At 37.1% G+C, this 22,444-nt stretch overlaps 1 protein-coding gene across 10 annotated transcripts in view; it reads right to left on the bottom strand.

Annotated features, from left to right (window-relative positions):
* dennd1a (DENN/MADD domain containing 1A) overlaps positions 1 to 22,444 on the bottom strand; it is a 54,655-nt gene that overhangs the window by 17,536 nt on the left and 14,675 nt on the right. For 9 of the 10 annotated variants that reach the window (XM_026297327.2, XM_026297324.1, XM_026297328.1 and 6 more), the window contains 8 exons: positions 21,623 to 21,666; positions 21,192 to 21,241; positions 18,356 to 18,475; positions 15,314 to 15,383; positions 14,690 to 14,770; positions 5,201 to 5,254; positions 4,489 to 4,599; positions 2,050 to 2,150 (listed from right to left, as the gene is read on the bottom strand). In XM_026297327.2, coding sequence (XP_026153112.1) covers positions 2,050 to 2,150; positions 4,489 to 4,599; positions 5,201 to 5,254; positions 14,690 to 14,770; positions 15,314 to 15,383; positions 18,356 to 18,475; positions 21,192 to 21,241; positions 21,623 to 21,666 — 631 coding nt within the window. The remainder of the gene's footprint in view (positions 1 to 2,049; positions 2,151 to 4,488; positions 4,600 to 5,200; positions 5,255 to 14,689; positions 14,771 to 15,313; positions 15,384 to 18,355; positions 18,476 to 21,191; positions 21,242 to 21,622; positions 21,667 to 22,444) is intronic. The other variant, XM_026297329.1, reaches the window with a different exon arrangement.

Raw genomic sequence — 22,444 nt, forward strand, 5'->3', positions numbered from 1 at the left:
GCAATTTGCCTTTTTTACCCCAGTTGTTGACTTTGTCACCTGCATAGCCTCTGCTCCTCATATTGACAACCAATACAGACTCCACGTCTAACTAAACGAAAACTCAAAGCCAGTGTTATTTTCGCTATAATGACAGGTTTTCACTCAAGAAAACGAAATGATAATTAAAAATTAAGTGATGATGATGAAAACTATAATTAAAATATAGTGACATTTTTGTTAACTAATAAAAACAAGACGGAAATGTGAGTGAGGGACGCCATTGGAAAAGATCCAATCAGAATTAACGACGTGTAAGACGCACACACACATTTGAAAAGTAACTGATCAACCTCGCAACGTGGGATGCGCAAGTACACGACATCATCTTGCACACATCGGGTGTCTGTGTTAAATTACAATGAAATGGCAACTGCTTTGAGAAAAAGAAGAGAAGATATATGGGTCAATTTCTCATTTGATGTCAAAACAAACAAGACCTTGTGTAAACTGTGTGGAGCAGAAGTCACTGGCAAAAACACAACAAATCTAAAGCGACATCTGCAAGGGAATCATCCTGAAATTCACGCAAAGGTAAGCACGACTAAACTTTTGCTAATGCTATTTTGTCTGCTTTGCTGTAGGCTACTAACTAGAGAAGTGACTCCGTTAGATTGTACATTAAAAGTGATTGACAAGCTAAACATAATAAATGGCATTTGTTGCTGTTCTCAAATTGAATCAGTTATGTAACAAAATGAAGAGTTCACGTTTGAAAAAAAAAAAGTCATTTTTATTTAAAGTATGATAGTGATGTTACCTTTGTGAACGAATCTGCCTTTTTAAGTTTTAGGTAGGCCTAAACGATCTGGTTCATTTAACTCATATCTGTCGTTCACTAATCTCCATCTTTGGCATGACAGTACAGCGTTGTATGTGCACAGGCACAGCTCTGTCAGTTCATGCAGTTCATTTAATGAAACTTGTTTTTATTTAATGTTAAGTTAGAATATTTTGTATATTACGATAGTTTAACTAAATTTCACTTAACCCAATATATCTTCTATCTTATGCTATTTAGTCAACTAAAACTAGACTAAAACTAAAATTGCCGTTTAGTCAAAAGACTATGACTAAAACTAAATTAAAATCTGCTGTCAAAATTAACACTTCTCAAAGCTCTCTTATCAACTCTATATACCATGTGTGAGCTCTTTTGTGCATGAACCAACTTTAAAATGACATACAGTGGACCAAGAACCATTTAGTCGTGTCAAGTTACTTTAAAACCCTGTGCAGGGATATATCTCCCACTAAGTTCTTTCTATAGTGGCATAAACCTACCCGAGACTTGGGACTTTAATGTAGAATGCATTGCTATATATTATTTTCATATTTTATGTATACTTTATTTAGAAACTGAAGCACAATTTTAAAGAACAAAACCATTTAAAATGACCATATGAACACCATACTGCTTGTTACCCTGTCAGAACTTATTAAAAATAAACACAGTTGTCACATATTTCTGTGACAGAAAGGTAATATAAAATCACTGTAAGACAGTAGTGCCATTACAAGGTCACCAGGAACAACTGGTTTATATGGAGAAGGCGTTATATTAACATAAAATTTAAACACGGGTAAGTAAAAAAACAAAAAGATGTCGTACTAAAATGTGATGACACTTCATAATACTTTAAAAGACGCAGCAAAAAACAAATATAAAGCCCTGCTGTTAGTGGAATTAAGACCTGGTTTTCTCAGGATTTGAGGACAAATTGAGATTACTGTTATTTTGTGTTTGCATTTAAACACTTAATACTCTTCTGGAGAAAATCTGAATAACAAATCATACCCATCAAATGGAAAGCTGGCAATATCAGGAAATGCCATAGATAGGGAGATCCCTCTTTTATGACATTTAATAGATGCGAGATTTACAATAGATTTAAAGCAGACTTAATCCTTGCAATCTGGGAATAGAACAAGCAATCTTGTAGCCACCACTGACCCACAGTTTTTTATATATACTGTATATGTAATATATAGTGTATTCAAAATACTTACCAGCAATAGTCTAATAGATGTTGAGGCAGGACAGGAATGTAAACATGTTGCCAGTGCATTGGATATAACATGGCTGCGGACCCATGGATACAAGCTGTTAACTGCACACAATGACAAAAAACAAATACTTTGCGGTGTCATACTGCATGTAACATGCAAATGGGCATTTGACATTTAATAAAATGGTCAGGAATAAAAAGCATAAATAAGATATGAATACTTGTGAGTCATTATATATAAAATAAGAAATAATAAAAAAAGATTGCATGCATCCATTTTTGTAGGTACATTATTTAAAACAGATGAATGCAAATAATTTTAATAATAATATATAATTTTCATTCATTCATATTCATATTGTTTAAGTTAGGGTCTTGCATTAATTCCATTATTCAGCCTTCTTTTTTCAGCAGTACTGGCCAGCTTTGGCTGAGTGCACATGTACCAAAGCAAAATGTTCTAAATACTGTAAGCTCAAAATTCAATGTATATTTGTTTTGATAATGGATTGAGATTTACTTAGGACACATTATTTTTGACACACCCAAAACCTCCAAAGCCTAATTCTTTCAACCACTTGTGACTCTGCTACAGCAAGTTATCACTTTCCCGTAGTTATTATGTACAGATCTTGTGTTACTTTAATAGTTTGTAAATTTTTATTTGACTTTATGAGGACAATCAGCGAACCCTAAAACATTCCTATGCAATTAAATTGCAAATGTAGATACTTTTTGTAAGATATTTGATTGATTATATTCCAATATATCATACTTTGTGAATGAATGACATTCTACATTTTCCTACAGCAGCAGTAACACACTCTACAGGGCAGATTTGGCAGCGTTGTCATGCTGGACTCTAAGATTTTTATGGGAATTACTTTTACTTTTCGCTGTAAGACGAAGAAGATTTTTTAAGCATGTACATGTATAAACATTTTTTCCATATAACAGCCTAAAGTTAGCTACTACCCAGGCTGTGAACTACAGTGTGCCTCGAGTGGTGCAGGAGCAATGACAACAAATAGGCTACTGCCACGATATTGATGAAGTTGGAAAGATTCCTGGTTAATAATTAATTAGTAAAATATTGTTAAAACACATAATGATGCCTTTTATAGCCAAATTTCATCAACATGAATGAACTGTTTCCCTGTGGACTCGTCTCACAGAGTCTGCAAAGAGACCAGTTTATCCTGTGAAATATGTACATGGTTTAAGTGATTTTTTAACGCACTGCATCTGGTGGTCATTGCACATCAACATGTACAGTTGTAGTGATTCAGAATGTAACATTGTTGAAGCAGTGGTTTTGTTTGGAATGGTTTTAAATCCAGGCTAAAGAACTCAAACATGCAGTCCCTCTTTCTGCCACTAGGTATCCCAAACCCTATTAGCCTTAGTGGATGTGCAAATATACAGGTACTGCCGCAGATAAACAATCTGTTACACGAGGTTTCATGTATCTTGTCAACAATCTATTAAACATGGAACACAACACCATAAGCTACTAAAATAGTAAACACCATGTATAGTTGGCTAGAATTAAAACATCTTTTTGAACACTCATTACAGAGCTGAAATATCACAGCTGCTGTCACAACCAAATGTCTTTAATTTTATCAGGAAAACTATTGTCAACTGGGCTTAAAACACAGTATAGCTGACCACAGAAGAGGAGAGACCAGCGGTTTAACAGTGTACCACTGCATTGTTTTAAATCAACTCTTACAAATTTCTATTGTTTTGTCTACGTTACCTGTCATCCTGTGTCTCTTGCAAGAAATAGCAGCTCTTACTCCCTGGCAATCAGCTAGTTAATAGGTGTGTTTCTACTGTTGCTACTCAACTGGGGGGCAGTCGTGGCCTAATGGATAGGGAGTCTCTGGTCCGATGGGGAAATTGTCGGTGGCAGCCAGCGAACAGCCAGCTACAGCAACAGTCCACCTTCAATACCACGACTGAGGTGAGACCCTTGAGACCCAAGGCACCGGACCCCCAACTGCTCCCCAGGCGCTGCAGCATTGGCTGCCCACTGCCCCGGGTGTGTGTGCACGGTGTGTGTGTTCACTTGCTCTGTGTGTGCGATTGGGTTAAAAAGCAGAGCACAAATTCTGGGTATGGGTCACCATACTTGGCCAGTTAAGTCACTTTCACTTTAGAAAACAACACTGTGGTCCTACGAGGCAGTGTGGACGTTTCTGTGCTTGGTGACATCACATCAGTTTCGTGCTGCCATGCTATGACATGCTTCCCTTCCTTTCACATCACTTCCCTTCGCTTCCTCTCCTTCCCTTTCTTATTTCCAGAGTTATAATGAGTGGCTATTTTTCCCATATATCAATAGATATTCTGTCTCACATTGGTTTATTGACCAATTATTAATAGACCATATGTGCAAAGCTTCAGAAGAGAAAAGAAAGTGGACCCTACTTACAGTGCTTAGTTTGCTACAGCAGATGAGGATGCGGCGTTCATAAAGCATACTAGCGTACAGATGAAGCATGTTATTGACATCTACTGCTACAAAGTACTCTGTTAGGTTTCTCTGCAAGGATCAAACACAATAAGAGAGAAACAAGCCCATTAGTTTAAACACTAGCAGATCATGGTTCAGTATCAATTGGTTCAGTACCTACTTCCAGTGACAACTGACAGCAATGCATCATTTTATAAAGGCTGCAAGCTAAGTAACATTACAGTTCCCATATTTCAAATTTAAAGAACAATGTCTGACTTACTACGTCGTTATAACAATTTGCTTGGTCAATAATAAAAACTTTATAGAGCTAATGATCTAATCATCATCAATCATCATCATCACCTTTAAAAAAGTCACAATTATTAGATCAATTTTAATATTAGATAATGTATCCTGGAGCTTTAAGCCAAGATGTTTGCAGAACTGAATGTTTTCTACCACATTTTTATAATTAGAATTAGCCCTAATTAGAAAATGAAAACATTTTTCGTATACAGAAGAAAGATCTGTCTCTACAACAGTTCGTCATGTCTGAAGTAAAGGAAGAGCAAAATTAGATGTGAACTGTTGTGTTTGCATGCACCATTTTCAGTTGGCAAATGAGTCATGCCAGTCTGTCAGAAAGTAATACAATCAAATAAAAATGTAAAGAAATTACAGCACTCACATTCTCAGGTATGCTAGGGAGTTTCCTTGTGTCAGGCACAGTGAAGAAGGAATGCTAAAGAAAACAGAATACAGGAGTCAACATCATGAATACCTTTCAAGAGACTGAAAATGTGTGGCTTCTTATTCCAGTGTGTCCATTTAGAACAATTATAAATACCTTTATAATTATTATTTCAAAAGTGGTCAGAAAGATGTACTTCCCGTACATCCATACATCTACATCCTGAAATTCCCTTTGTGGATAAATAAAATTTATCTCATCATCTCATGTAATACAGAAACATCAGTTTATAAGATAAAGCACTTACCAGATTTTCCAGACTATAAATCACATCAGAATATTAGCTACTTTTAGCAAAAATGGCCTTGTTGAACAGAAAAAACCATATATAAGTCCCTTCAGTGTATAAGTCACATTTATAATTATACTAATTGTAGTCTAAATTTGCCTATGAAGAATAGGCATAACAACAGGCAGAAGTGCATTATGAAATTTATTTATCCATGTCAAGTAAAAGAAGGTAAGGCAGCGCATAACCCCTCCTTTCTTGAGGTGCCTGAATGCTCCAATTCACTCCAAACTTGCTGCAAACTTCATTACCTGCAGCTTGAAATCTATAGGATAGCTCTTTCTTTTGGGCAAAATTTTAACGTGTGTTACACTAGGAGTTAGAATTTAGGCAATACAGTATTATAGTCAAGTGAGTCACGTGCTAAGAGTGCATTCAAACGCTAGTGACTACTCAAAAAAAAACTGTAAATTTACAAGTCGCTTTGCTGTATCAGTGGCATGACAAGCCAAAGTACTAAAAAAAGTGTGACTTATAGCCAAGAAAATACAATATTCTTAGTACAACACTAAAAAGTGAACATTAAAACTAATAACTAATGGATTTTGTCACTCCTACTATCTTTTAGCAATAATTATGTTCCCAGTATTGGAATTACAGTTACTTGGATGTTTTGAGAAATACAGTCAGTAAATTACCTGTGAGCTAGAAGTGGAGTCCCATTTTTTGTCTTACATAGTGGCACAAGATTATGTGAGATTAGCTTTTGGCAGTTCCTGTTTCAGGGCTCCAGAGTGCAATTAATTTGGTTGCAAATGGGACCAAAAATCTGTTAAATGCGACTAAATTGTTTTCTTGGTTGCACTGATATGTCCAACATTTTATAAGTGCACCATCACCCTTTGTGTTTTTGTGTGGGTTTATTAACATTACAGTTAATAACAGTAATGTATATATAACAGTCTAGGAAGTGTTAGGAGATAGGCTGATAAACTCAATCAGCATGCTACTCAAAGTGAGATTATGTGCTAAGCTCCCTCCCAACTGTGTAGGGCTCACATATTACGAGAAAATGTTGGAATAAGAAGAAAATATAGTAGGTCGTAACAATAACCATAGTGTAACAATTTTTAGGACACTGTCAGTTAGCGTCTCCGACCATGCTGGAGCTTTGCATTCAAATATAAATGCCGTCATCAAATGGTATTCACAATTTTTCACCCCCGCACAGCTCTGTTGAAATGTTTGTTTTGGGGTATTCACTATGATATGTAATGTAAACAATGTAAACATACAGTACAGTAAGGATTAATGGATTACTTGATTAATTATTAGTGTTAAATATCTCTGTATTACATTTACTTTAAACAACCAAAAGATGTACACAAAAACTGGAATATAAGACAGATGATAAACACATACAGAGAAACAGGGCAATACCGTACAGCACAGTAGTTCACGTCAGTTTATATGCTCTGCTGAGATCTGCTCTCTTACAATGTTTCAGGTTTTGTGCCTTGTTTTTGTTTTGTTGTCATCTTGTTTGTTGGCTACTTTTCAGACTTATAATAAAATGCATAACATAACAACAGACTTAATCATCTAGCACTTCTGTCAGTAGAAACAGACTGTCTTAGTAGTAATCCATCAATGATTAAATTGATATGATCAAGGAAGTACAGCTTTAAGCAGCCTATATAACAGTAAAATCTTTTTATAGATTCATCACAAGAGCTTTATCAGTGTCTTTCATTGTTTGATTGTGAAGGAAATTTACACCTTGATAGACAATGTCTGCTACCTCCCTATGTGACCTGTGTTAATTCAACAAAGACTTTTGACACAGCTTTGTATTCTTTAGGAAGCAAATGAAAAGTCATAGAGACGCTAATTATATTATGTATGCCATCCTGCCGGCATGATTTACATGTGAGTGACTGATGTGTAAATTAATGCTGTTCAACTGACATAAAAGCTGATCATTTTCTGTGTTCCTGGTCAATAGATGGTCAGTCGCTGCTGTTTTTTCTGGGGAGGAACTGTTTCCTATTGCAAGCGTGTCGTGCTGTGTGTGCTGTATAGTTCGTCTAAAGATCAGCAACAGACTCAAACCACATAGAGACTGTGTCTGCCCCTCGAACATATAAATCAAATAAATCAGAAGTTAACAGAAGAGGAGTAATTCATAAAAACTTAAGACCACTCCTCTTATTGAACAGAAAAACAGAACCATCAGATGTGGATTAGGAATATTAGCTGATATTAGGTCCCTTTCATCTAAATCTCTGTTAGTAAATGATTTGATAACTGATCACCAAATTGACCTACTTTATCTTACTGACACCTGGCTACAGCAGGATGAATATGTCAGTCTGAATGAATCAACCCCGCTCAGTCATAAAAATTATCATGTTCCTCGAAGCACAGGTCGAGGTGGAGGAGTAGCTGCAATCTTCCACTCAAACTTATTATTAAACTTTCATCCTCAGAACAGTTATAACTCATTTGAGAGCCTCACTCTTAGTCTCTCGCATCCAAACTGGAAAACACAAAAACCAGTTCTACTTGTCATTGTGTACCGTCCACCTGTCCCTTACTCAGAGTTTTTAACTGAATTCCCTGACTTCCTGTCTGATCTAGTGCTTAGATCAGATAAAGTTATTATAGTGGGAGATTTTAACATTCATGTAGATGTTGAAATTAACGGCCTCAGCACTGAATTTAATTCTATATTAGATTCAATTGGTTTCATTCAAAATGTTAATAAACCCACCCACTGTTTCAATCACACCCTTGATCTTGTTCTGACCTATGGCATCGAAATTGAACATTTAATAGTTTTTTCCCCAAATCCTATTTTGTCAGATCATTCTTTAATAACTTTTGAATTTAAGATAATGGATCATGCAGCATTTGGAAGAAAATTCCACTACAGCAGATGTTTATCTGACAATGCTGTTAATATCCATCCATCCATTTTCTATACCCGCTTTTCCTGGCTCAGGGTCACGGGGATATGGAGATTAGCCCCATGGTATAATTTACATATTCGTACCTTAAAGCAGGCATCACGAAGGCTGGAAAGGAAGTGGCGTTCCACAAATTTAGAGGAATTTTATCTAGCCTGGAAAAACAGTCTTTTAACATATAAAAAAGCTCTCCGTAAAGCCAGGACTGCATACTATTCATCACTAATAGAGGAAAATGAGAACAATCCCAGGTTTCTTTTCAGCACTGTAGCCAGGCTGACAAGAAGTCACAGCTCTGTTGAGCCCAGTGTTCCCTTAGCTCTCAGCAGTGATGACTTTATGAGTTTCTTTACAAATAAAATCACAACTATTAGAGATAAAATTCAGCAGATGCTTCCTATACCTGCAATAAATGAATCTTCTACTACAGTAGCTACAATAGTACAAATAAAATTGAATTGAATTGAATCAGTATTGACCCGTTCTGCAGACCGTATGCTCTGTTGTGACTCTGTTGCTTTGCCTATTAAATTTGCCATCCTGAGATTTGCCTCCAAGTGCTTTTTGCCACGACATTAATATGCATGGCTAAGGATTTACTTGGTCTGTGAAAAAGTCAAAGAGTTGATACTTTTTCTCCTCCAGGACCTTTCCTGCCTGTATACCTACATTTGCTACCATGAAAATACTTCATGTGGATCTTCATGTACCATACCAGATAACTCCCCCTCCCTCTGATGATGCAAAGTTCTGCTTTCAAGTCTACAACTGAGCGAGTAGCGCTTATTTTATTAAACAGTTGTGTAAATGCTATATTGTTATTGTTAATTAAAACAATAACAATTGTTAATTATTATTTTCAGGTAGTAATTTTGTATTTACTTTCAATGCTATGCAGACGATACACAACTTTATATATCTACCAACCGTAACTCTGCTGTTCCACCTACCTGTCTTACCACTTGCTTACATGAAATAAAATCGGTTTGTTTAAAATGGTTTACTTTAAACTTTCTTCAGCTTAATAGTAATAAGACTGAGGTTCTTCTGATAGGCACCAAATCCACCCTTTCAAAGTCTGAGACTTTCTCCTTTCCCATTGATGGGTACTCTGTCACTCCTTCCCCCATATCTTTTGTACCCCATGTCAGTAGCACTACAAAAAGCTGTTACTTGCATTTTCATAACCCTGCAAAACACTTCTGTCCTTATTCACGTCCTGTCTTGACTACTGTAATGCTCTGTTATCTGGTATCTCACACAAGCTTCTTCATAAACTTCAACTGGTTCAGAACTCTGCTGCCCATATTATAACCCAAACTCCCACTATACAACGTCACCCCCTCTCTTCAACAGCTTTACTGGCTTCCCATCCAATATCGGATTGATTTCAAAATTCTCCTGCTTACTTTTAAAGCCCTTCATAACCTTGCACTACCTTAACTTTCAGAGCTCCTACAATAAAATACCCCTTTACTGTACTCTTCGTCCTTCCACTACCATGTGCTCTAGAGCATTTAGTCGCACTCCCCCCTGTCTCTGGAACTCTCTCCCTGACAATATTTGTAACACAGATTCTTTATCCCTATTCAAATTACAACTCAAACAACTGTAAAACTGTGAAAATGTTTAGTTTACCAAATGTAACCGACAAATATAGTTTCAGCAAATTGGAAATGTGCCATTAAGCTGTTTCTGTTCTATTTCCTGTAAAAAATAATGAAGAGAAAATAAAACTTGAAAGTAGATCTCAGCCTTACTGCCAGAGTAGGACTCAGTCTGGAATCAAACTTATGCTTTCGATGTGACAGTGTTAGGCTTTGCACCTTTGACAACCTCCCCAACAAGATTGTTGGCTCTCGTACAAATGACACAGGGTGACTGAAAAAGTAGACATGTAATTTGGATTTTTGATATACCTAAAATAGAGAGTGCAGTGTGCAATGTTAAACGACCGGTCTACCCTCTCTGTGGTCAGTCTGGTCTGTGCTCAGTTGACAATATTTTTGTTGATAAAATTAAAGACAACATATGGTTGTGACAGCAGCTATGTGATATACCAAATTTGAAATGCGTGTTCAGTGTTCATAAAGACGTTTTAATTCTAGCAAACTGTACATGGGTCTTACTATTTTAGTAACTAATGGTGTTGTGCTCCATGTTTATTAGATGTTTGACCAGATACATGAAATTTGTATCTAGTGCAGTACCTGCATATTTGCACATCACATCCACAACAGGATAATAGGTTTTCCGACACCTTGTGGGAGAAAGGAGAACTGCACATTGGATTTTTTTTTTTTTTTTTTTGCCCGGCACCAGAATAAAAACACTGCCTTCCTGATGCAAAGCCACCGCCAGGGCATCATAAAGTGTGACATTTTGAAATGCTACAACTAGGACTGGGTGACCGGTCTACCCTCTCTGTGGCGGTTTTTGATTAACCAAGATGGCACCGGTGTGTATGGCTGGCCGTCTCTCGCTTCTCCTCTATTTTTAGCGTATTACCCTCAATTTATCACATCGGTCCTGGTTTATGACCTTCAAACACTGCTAAATCTTCGATCGGCTGCCCGTGAAGTGTTTTTGTCTGACCATTGTAGACAAAACCTGCTGCCTCCGTTAGTTTCCGGACTGTCGTCCTGCCCGTGCCGTCCCATGCTTCTACCTAGGTGGCGAAGACGGAGACGTGTATGTTGTGCGGGTTGGTTGGGGCAATTGAGGGACAGTCTGTTGGATGCCTCAACTGTCTCCGGGACTAAATATGGACTTTCCCCTTGGTTTTCGGCGTCATGGCGCTTTCTGGACCCGAACTATGGCTGTCTGGTTCCAGTTGCGGGATTTTTGGAGGACGAGGCGCCTCGGTTTCAGTATCTGGTGGCTCCCCGACTCTGCCTTTGTGGAATAAATCTTCCATATCTGAAGCTACTGCCCCGTGCCCCGCCAGTTGTTGGATCTCAGGCCCAGAATCTATTTCCCACCAGGTTTGGCTTGCTAAATGTAAGATCATTGACTAATAAATCTTTCATACTCAGACACTTTGTCACTTCTCATAAAATGGATTTCTTCTGCATGACTGAAACATGGCTTACAGTTGAAGACTCCAGTGCTCTTTTTGAGTTTTTGCCACCTGACTGTGGTTATTTTAATTTTCCAAGGACTTCAGGCAGAGGAGGAGGTATGTCGATTGTTTTTAAGGAGGATTTTAAATGCAAGCAGCCTTCCTTTTTATCTACATTTCACAGTTTTGAACTGGCCGTTATTGAAATTGGTCAGTCTAATCCTGTGTTGTGTGCTGTCATCTATCACCCTCCTAGATATAATAAGGATTTTATTAATGACTTTTCTGACTTCTTGTCTGACATTATGCCAAATTACGACCGTGTCCTCATTCTTGGAGACTTTAATATTCATGTGTGTTGCCCCAATAAACCCTTGGTGAAGGACTTCTTAAATATTGTTCATTCATCATACAGGCAATTTGGTGCAGTCTGTTATTGGCCCTACTCACAAACAAGGCCATACGTTGGACCTTGTTTTTTCCTTTGTCCTGCTCGTGCTGAACTTGGAGATTGGCAACCCAGTATATCAAGATCAAGATCCCTGCTCCTGCTCGACGCTGCCGGGCATTAAACTCCTCTTCTGCTGGTTGCTTTTCTACTACTTTCGAGTGGTCCCCCACCTGCCTCCATCTTCAATCATTCTGGCGACTTAACTACCTGGTTTTATTTGTCCTGCCTGTCTGTCCTGGATTCTGTGGCTCCGTTTATGACCAAGCGGCCTAAAGTAAAATCTGACCCCTGGCTTAACGATGGAACCCGGGCTCTCAGGCGGGAGTGTTGCAAAGCTGAACATACGTGGAGAAAGGACAAACTGCAAGTGTCTCTCCAAATATGGAAGGACTGCTGGCATAACTATCAGAACTGTTAAAGAGGCCAGAAGGCTACATTTTTCAAATATTATTTCCTCGAACTGTCAAAACTTACGCATACTTTTTAATACTATTTACTCTGTTTTTGATGGTCCACAGTCTACCTGTTTGGAAGCTTCTGTTGAGTTATGTAATAACTTCCTTCAGTTTTTTGTGGATAAGGTTGCCACCATTAGGTCTTTCATCTCACTGCCTGTTTCTGTTCCTTCTGTTTCTGTTCCTTGCTGTGCTGTTAGTTTTTCTCAATTCCAACCAATATATGTTACAACTAGAGGATATGGTTGGCTCTCTTAATCCCTCAGGCTCCGGTTGCGATCCAGTTCCCCCTGGTTTTGTAAAGAAGTTTTTCCTTGTATAGGCAAATTGGTCCTTAACATTATTAACAGTAGTCTATCGTCTGGTGTGGTTCCTTCCAATTTTAAGCATGCGGTAGTGCATTCGCTTATAAAGGAACCTGGTCTTGATCCATCTGTGCTGGCTAACAACAGTTTTTCTTTTAAATTATTTTGGAGTTGCACTTTTGCGTTTAAGAATGAAGACTGTCATATGCAGGTTATAAACAATGCATATCTAACTTTTGGTCTTTTATGGAAAGGCCACATTCCATATATTTAATGAACATTGCTTTTATTTATTTTTAATTTAGAATATTTTGTATATTACAATAGTTTAACTAAATTACATTAAAATTCAACGCAATATATCTTAGTTGACTAAAATCTTATGCTATTTAGTTGACTAAAACTAAAACAAAGCAGATGACTAAAATATGACTAAAACTAAAATTGCATTTTAGTCAAAGGACTATGACTAAAACTAAATTCAAATCTGCTGCCAAAATTAACACTGCTGTGGAGATAGAGCTTTCTCTATTGCTGCCCCAAGGCTGTGGAACAATTTGCCTTTGCACATAAGACAAGCCCCTACATTACCCATGTTCAAAGTACAACTTAAAACTTATTTGTATACTCAGGCCTTTGGACCGGCATGATGGATTGATTATGGACTGTTTTTTACTGTTTTTATTTTTAGAAAACTTTTAACCTATTTTTATAATTTTTATTTTTATGTATATTTGTTTTTCTGTTTGTTTTGGTGTACGGCACTTGCTGTTCTTAAAGTGCCTTATAAATAAAAGTATTATCATTATTATTATTATAATTATTATGATATAACTTTTCTTAGATAGAAATATAAGACATGATTGATACGACAGAACTCATTCCGTCCGCATTTTGACCAAAAGGAAGTGTGTTCTCCTGTAACACTTATGGCTTTATCATATATAACGATTTTATTTATTCATTATTGGGTTTTTAATTTTAATTAATTTTAATAATCTAATTTAATTTTCCCTTGGGGATTAATAAAGTTCTTCTTCTTCTTAGTTTTTGGTAAATTGCCTTGAGATGAGTGTACTGTGATTTGGCACTATACAAATAAAACTGAATTGAACTACTGTTATATAATGTACTATGTTTACCCTGTTGAATTTTTAAAAGAAAATAAATGTTTAAATCAAAATTAGCCTTATACCTTTACATGTCACTTAGGAGTAAATATGTACTTTGGTTTATATTGTGATACTGTATATATCAATAGACTGATGATTGTGATAAGATTTTTCTTCACATCGACCAGCCCTAGCTATAACTGTATGTCAAAATGATCAATGCCAAAACACTCTCTGTACTGTAAAGAATTAACCTGAACTACAGTAACTATTGACTGCCCTGATCACTGTGTGACTACAGACACCTTAAAAAAAAAAAAAAGACATCTGTTTAAATCGCAAATAAATTGTACACGGCATTTATGATTGAGGGGAATGGGAACTATGGAAATGACAAAAAGCAAACTATTAAATATATAATTGTGAAGCTAAAGGTGCTGTGAAAAAATATAAATAAATAAAAATGTTTGGTACACCAGTGCAACCAATGCACAAAGTTTGTGTGTGGAGCCCTATTTACAAAACAAAAAACCTTTTTAATAGAAAAGGATTCTTATTCAGGTTCCAGTGTTATAACAAGGATAGCTTTTCTTGTTACATCTATCCAGACTTATGAAGATTCAATTGCAGTGGAGCTCTGTGATAGCCTGGTGATCTGTCTGGGGTTTACCCAAGCAAAGAACATACACTTTTAATTCATAAAGTATCATTTGTTTATGTCTCTGCCTCTGTGGCCCCTGTAACTGTTATATGTATCCCTTGGGTGGTTCACCTCTTCTTTGGGAGGAAAACAGATGCTTGGAGTGTTTCTATTTAATCTGAGCTCAAGTAAATTCAGACTCACCACACCAAGATGAACAGGAACTCCAGGCTCGGGTATGGGGAGTGTATGTAGTGATACTAGGAGCTCCTGCCACTGGCTTTCCTGAAACATTTGGGAGACCCCAAATCCATGCAGTGGACATTAAAACATGCTCTTATGCAGGAAACAAAAACATAACTTCAAAAGCAAGTGAATTGCTTGGAAGACAAGCTCCAGTTTGCTCAGAATAATTACGGCAAAGATACACATGAAAAGGACATTTGACACTTTAATTAAATCTCTGTCATGTTATCAGACTAACTATATGTGACTGACTATACTAATGTGTCAATTTATTAACTCTCAGGTAGTTGTGAAGAAGCATAAATAAGAATATGCTGCTGTCAGCCAGACAGACAAAATATCTGCTACATTTGAAAATTGCTTACATGTAAAATTTTAAAATGTACTATAAACGTGGACCATTTTTTCTGGTTCTCCATATTTGAAACCAACATGATAAATCAGGGAAAAACCAGAGGTTATCAAATTCAAACAAAAAGAAGCAAAGTTTGCAAAACACCGATGAGAGCCGTCATACATTCACACCCACTAAAAAAATGAAAACTATAATGAAACACCCACCAAACACCTGTCATTACTTACCTGGCCTTTGATGGTGTAATCTGCAAGAATATTGAGCAGCTTGTAGAACACCTCAAACCATGGCAGGTAGCTAAGAGTACAAAAAAGCTGACCATTACACTTTGTATGTTACAGAGTTAAGGCTAACAAGATTGTTTCATTTGACATGTTCTTCATTTGCGGGAACCAGTTGTCATTCTAAACCCAGTGAGCCACTTGAGAATCTGTGAAATTTATTTGGTTAATCCTGTTGTTAGAGGAATAAAGGGATCCACTGAGCCACTTCTTTAACTAGCTCAGACGGGTTGCTTTTCTACTTTTTCATCACGCATTCTTACTCTACAACTGTGCAACTCTACATTTGTCCTAAGTAGGTGAGTTGCACCAAATCATAAACACTGACACAATATATGGCGTTTTTGTGTCTCTATCCTGAGCGAGCAATAGGACATTTTGAGCACAGGAAAATATATTTTGCAAGCATATAAATTATATTTCAAAAAGAAATTATATTCGAGCAAAAAATGATTTAGTTTGAGCCAGCAAACACATATACTGTGCTCAATAAATGTGTTTATATGTTTGCTATTATCCATATGAATGTGCATAATGTGTAATAACCGCTCTCGCTCAGTTTTCCTGTGCTCTCTAGCTCCCTCTTTCTCTCCCTCGCTCAACCTCTCCACTATGCGTGCTCGGCTTTGTCTCCACGCTCGCTCAGCTTGGCACACAGCGTTACAAATGTGCCACAAAATCAACCAATCAGAAAACTGGAAAAAGTTCATTCTGATTGGCTGTTAAGTCTCTGTGACGGAACAGACCGTCACTAGTTCCACAGGCATAATCATAGGTATGATAAGCATTCTCACAACACTCATCTCACTCTTTTCACAGGTCCTGGGTTCCAACCCAAACAACGTGAGTTCTGTACATATAAAGCCCAAGCTCATAATTACAGGATGTGAAGTCAGGGGTTTAGAGGCTTTAAAAGACACCTCATCCAGCAGAGGGGTGAGGAATCGACAGTTTGAGGAAGAGAGTTACAGAGAAGGTAACAGAGAGGTCAATCAAAGACTGTATGCTTTTTTTGTCGTTTTCCGCCCCTAAGAGAAGTCCATGAAGGACTGTGTTTTTTGTGTGTGCTGTTTTTCGCACAGATTGAAAGTGTGCTTTGTAAATATTGTATATACATACTGAACTAGACATTTTGATTTATTTTTTCTTCCCACGAGGATTTATATCACCCATTTTGCATACTGGTCTCAATAAAGAATAAGAATCAAGCTACGGTCTCTGCCAATAAGTTATTACAACAAGGACCCGGTCACAGTCTCCATTTAGATCGCTAGCATACCGCTAACATACCGGGAGCATTATGGAAAGGTCAACGTAGACGTCCATGCTCGCGACGGCCGACTGACTTAAGCAAAAGACCATATTCAGGGTATCTGCAGGTTTCTAAGAGCTAGATTTAAGACTTTTTAAGACCTTTTTAATACCACGCTGAATTAAATTTAAGACCAATTTTGTAGAAATAAAATAAAACATCCCACAATACAACCAATTACCATAACACACTGTTTATTGATATAAACTGTTTACACACCGTTTGATTTATTGAGTAAAACAAAAATAAAATGCCAGGTGTTTTCCGACAGGTTTCTGCAGCCGCTTTGTCTTATTCACACCGCATGTGCGTCTCCAAAGCTTTCATACCCATTGTTCCGAGATTTACATTTTTTTTGCACAGCCTGCACCGGACGTCGAACACGTTGCCACTAACTGGACTTAACCACGGCACAAAATTAGGGTTTTGTAACCAATTGTCATTAAATTTACATTTACCCATGGCAAAAGACTAATGCTGAAACTTTCCAAAGTTCACGAAGCTGCCGGAAAGCATGTGTTAAATAAACTCCCCTCAAACGCGTATTTTAGTTGGTTCCACCTATTTCGTTCTGCGTAACAAATACGCGAAAGGCTTTCAAATTGATTTCAAGATGAAAATAAAATCTTCTTTATGGGGTCGCTTAGATTTCATTTTAAGACCTTTGAAACGCGAATTTAAGACATTTTAATGCTAATTAAGGCCTTAGTTTTATAATATGAAATTTAAGACTTTTTAAGGATCCGCGGACACCCTGATATTACATTTTTTAAGCGAATCTACGTTAACAAACAGAATATGATTGTTTTTCTTTTTCATTTTGTTTTCTTAAATGATGTAGGGAATGGTAGATAACTCTGGTTCACACTCCAACACAATAGGTGGCAGCAATGCATCTTTAACGCTGAGTGCCACCCGTCATAAAATCAAAAGAAGAAGAAGCCCAGCTGACTTACTTCAGTGGAGTTGTTTAACTATAACTGGTTAAAACACATTTCTGTCAGTATTATTATTCTTTTTAATTATTGACTCATATTATAGAAATGCCTTGTCAGTCTTCTGTACTATAGTGCCACAACGCAGTGTTGTGTCGTTTGGTTTATCTCCACTTGAGATATTCGCTGTTCGCTTCTCCAGGCACTTCTGTGCACAGACAATGCCAAGCTTAGCGAGCGTGAAGACAAACCCGAGCGCGCAGAGTGGAGAGGTGGTAATTTCTATAATTTCCTTTCTAAATATAATTTATGTGCTTGCAAAATATATTTTTCTGTGCTCAAAATCTTCTTCAGGGTAGAGGCAACAATGCCAAAACTATATAGTGCTAAAACACAAGAGTTTAGTAGCTCTTTATTCTCATTTTCTTTCCAATATAATAATCCTGCCCTTAACCTCTGAATGCCACTGAACTACCTACTAGGCACTAACTGATGTTTGGGGAAAACACTGGCTGCAACACACCGTCACACACATTTGTTTGTACTTCTATCTTTGTGAGGAAACCGACTGATCTAATGCATTGCTTAGACTCTTATCCTTGATCTTAACCATCACAACTAAATGTAATTGTAATCTCAACTCTAAAACCATGTCATAACCCTCATAATGTCATTTGAAGGTGTGTCAAAAGGTGAGGATCAACCAAAATCTCTGCACTTTCCAAAAACACACATGCTCACCTGAGAATGCAGTAGCAGGTGTGTGCCCCTGAGGACAGGCGACAGAAACCAAATCTCTGTTTGCTCTCAATGTCAGTCAACACAAATGTGAAGTTCTGGCCAACCTGGTTGACTGTCAGGCTGCAGGAAGAAAGAGGTTTACAATGCAGACAGAAAAGAGAGAGAAAGAGGTAGGGATGAATGAAGGGAGATCACAAACCTTTAATCACAGTTAGGCTAGCAGGCACTGTCCTGTATGTAAAGGACAGGTGGGTGTTCTTACAGGCTTCTCATCCATTTTTATCTGTAAGCTACTAATTATTGTATGATGTATGTAGTTTATGAATAAACTGACAGAAAGGTAGATTTACTGTGTTTCCATTTTACTCAGGTGCCCCTCAAAATTTAAACAAGTGCAGTTTAACTTGCTGTTGTATTTTGGTTTCCTCTGTCCAACAAAGTGAGGGAGCAATGTAGCAGGAGATATGCTATCTGTAAACTTTTAGCTCAGTACAACTTAGTTCCAGGATTTATTGCATTTCACACCATCTGACTCTCGCCTAAGCAGCATGTGTGACTTCTTGTACAGAATTATATATATGGTTCACCTCACATCAGAGAGCTACTGAAAACTGGTTTCCCAGAATATTGGTCAATTACAGCTTATTGCAAATATATCCATACTCAAGCAGCCCTCTGAAGATGTGTACATATAATTGCATATATGTAGGCCAAATAAAAAGAAAGCTTAGTTCAGAAATGTTTCCTTCCTATATGAGAAAGAGCTGACAAGAAGATTTTAGCATTGTTAAAATGTCAGTTTCAGCATGCAACCTTATAATAAAAAATAATACCAGAATCAGCATCAGTCAAGCCATATTGCACAGGAATGTACTGGTTTTTAAAACCCAAAACAAATCAATTAATGTACCCTAAACCATTAGTATTATGAATGATGGGCGTTAAAACCTCCACAAACAAGCCAAACTGTCAGGCTGTCATTATGATTTTCAGTGCTTGGGTCCATTCAGTGAGTTTTGTGGTTGGCATGTAGTTTTAACAACACACACAGCAAACGTGGTAGGTGTATGGAACTCCCCAGTACGAACATTTTTTGCATATACATTGCTACAGCCACACCCAACAGGAAGTGACGTATTTGGGATTTTGTGTGTTTTGACATACAATGAAATTTAACATACTCCTACACCATACATCCGAGATGTGTCAAATTTGGTATACATGATGTCAAGATGTTGCAGATGTCAAATTGCAAGCATTTTATTGATATGTTGAAATATGACATAACAGCGTTACGATGAATTTACACATCACCAAATAAACAGGAAATGTGTCATAAATTCATCAAGCATTGCTTGACTTGCAGCAAACTCCATAGGTTATGACTATGAACACATCCACATGTGTAAAATGGCAGTTCAGCATAGCGCCACCTTCACAGTGATTTAGTAAATGAGGAAACGCACAGACCACTTGCATGCGAGTTAAACATTGTCTCTACAGTGCAGATAAATGAGAGTGTTAGAGGCTAGGCACACATGGAAAGACAATAGAAAGAAAAAGAAAGATAGCGATACAGAAAGCAAAGGGAGAGATTCACAGATTCGAACTTCCTTAAACAATATTAAAACAAAAAAAAAAAAAAAACACTGTAACATGATTGCCCTCACAGAGACAACATAGTACAATGGCATTTTTTATCAAAATCATTGATATTTCAGGCGCTACACACAACGTGGCTCTAAATGAGCTGCCGGCAGTGTGGCAAGAGCTTAGGGACTACACTCTGCAATATTTTATATGATTAATATGAAAGGGAGAGATACAGACGACTGACCTGACCTGAACAAACATTCCCACTCAAATCTCAAGTGACATCACAGAAAATAAGTAGTCTCAGAGCTCAATTTCACCAGTCCACCAGGATCCTGAGCCACACCTTCACTTCCCAGCAACGTGGTCATGATGTGAAGATGCGACAGATTTTAAATTGTGAAGAGATTTTTGATATGTCATACTATAGTAAAATGACTGCATGATGAACTGAAATATTTTTCCACATGTCCAAATGTCTTACATTCTGCATGAATTGCTTGCAGTGGGTCAAACTTTGCAGGTTATTAGTTTTGATGATTATGATGATATACACGCGTAAAATGCAATTTAGCCATAGCACCACCAACTGGCAACAGAAATATCGGCTGGTTTTACTGGCTTTGACTAGGATTTTTGACTAGACATTTCTTCTCTTTTATGACATATATATATATATATATATATATATATATATATATATATATATATATATATATATATATGAAGTCATGTGCTAACTCTATATTGTGTGTGTTAAGCATGGTCAGGAGAAGCGTGCTATTACTTTTCATGCTGACATGTCTTATGATTCATTTTTTATGAATTTTTTTATGATTTGTTTTGAATGCCAGTCTATGGGTGTGTCCACAAAAACATGGTTTACTAAAAACCAATAAAGGCTACAGTGATGAAACTTGGAGAGCTACCCCATGGTGAAAAATTATCTCTACAGCACCACCATGTGGCCAGTTATTACAGTTTTTGCGATTTGTGTCATAACTTTAACTGTAAGGGCTAACAAGCTTTTTTTCCCCTCTGGGTTCCTTGAACTTTTTATAATTGTTCATATAATTATAGTTCATACAAGTTTCTTACAGCTACTTATGTAACTGTGGAATCCTGAAGTAGGGTTAAGTTAGGGTTTGTGTAAGGGTTGGGGTTAGGCATTTAGCTGTGATGGTCATGATCACGCTAATTAGCTAGGTAATAATGAGACCAATGTGTGTGTTTGTATGTATACCTGTCCATGCTGAATGGGAAGCAGAACTTGGGCACAGTCTGAAGAGTTTCCTATGGGATACAAAGAAGGATAACAGAGAATACTAACATCCATTTTCATCAGTATGTATTGATGTTGCACTGTATTAAAGTTAAAAAGATAGGCTGATGGGAACAATGTGGAGAAATTGATTTATAAAGGAGAGGCAGATGGTACAAAACATAAATGGACATATCAAGCAAAAAAAAAAGTCATTTCTATTTCAGGGTTTTCCACGTTGTACATCTCTGACATAAATAACAGTGATTTTGACCTATAACATATAAATACAAGAAAATATAAAAGAAGAGTGGGGCAGGATTACAAACGTGTAAAAACAAGAGACCAATGAATAGCTATGAGGAGAGACAGAAAAAACAGTAAAGAAGCACTGTTTAATATGTATTTCAAACCTGGTCTGTGTAGCCTTCAGGAAACTGCCTTCGCACCTCTGGCCCTGTTGATGACAGAAAGAAAAAGAATGTGCAGAACTGAACAGAATCTAATGGAGCACATTTATTCTGAGTAGCTGGGTTCACACAAACCAAAAAAAAAAAAATCAGATAATGAAGGGAATAGAATAAAAATGCATGTAACCATCTGAATCAAAACAGACTTCCCTTAAAATAATATTAAAATGGAATGGAAGTTGATATAAACATACAGTAATTCATATAAATCTAATCATGGATTGCATGAAACGGGTCTGTGGCTGAAACAGGTTTTTGCTTGGAAACAATATATATGTATATAAATGTATGTATGTACTTTATATACAGTGGTGTGAAAAAGTGTTGGCCCCCTTCCTGATTTCTTATTTTTTTGCATGTTTGTCACACTTTGTTTCAGATCATCAAACAAATTTAAATATTAGTCAAAGATAACACAAGTAAACACATCATGCAGTTTTTAAATGAAGGTTTTTATTATTAAGGGAAAACAAAATCCAAAACTACATGGCCCCGTGTGAAAAAGTGTCTGCCCCCCTGTTAAAACATAACTGTCGTTTATCACAGTTCCTCTAGCCACCCCCAGGCCTGATTACTGCCACACCTGTTCGCAATCAAGAAATCACTTAAATGGGACCTGCCTGACAAAGTGAAGTAGACCAAAAGATCCTCAAAAGCTAGACATCATGCCGAGATCCAAAGAATCCCATGTTTCATACCTTGCTAGGGAACCAGGGGCAGCCTGATGAGAAATGGGCGACTGGAACATGACACTCATGGATCAGG

The sequence above is a fragment of the Mastacembelus armatus genome, chromosome 12 (genome assembly GCF_900324485.2).
Source record: "Mastacembelus armatus chromosome 12, fMasArm1.2, whole genome shotgun sequence".
Taxonomy (NCBI): domain Eukaryota; kingdom Metazoa; phylum Chordata; class Actinopteri; order Synbranchiformes; family Mastacembelidae; genus Mastacembelus; species Mastacembelus armatus.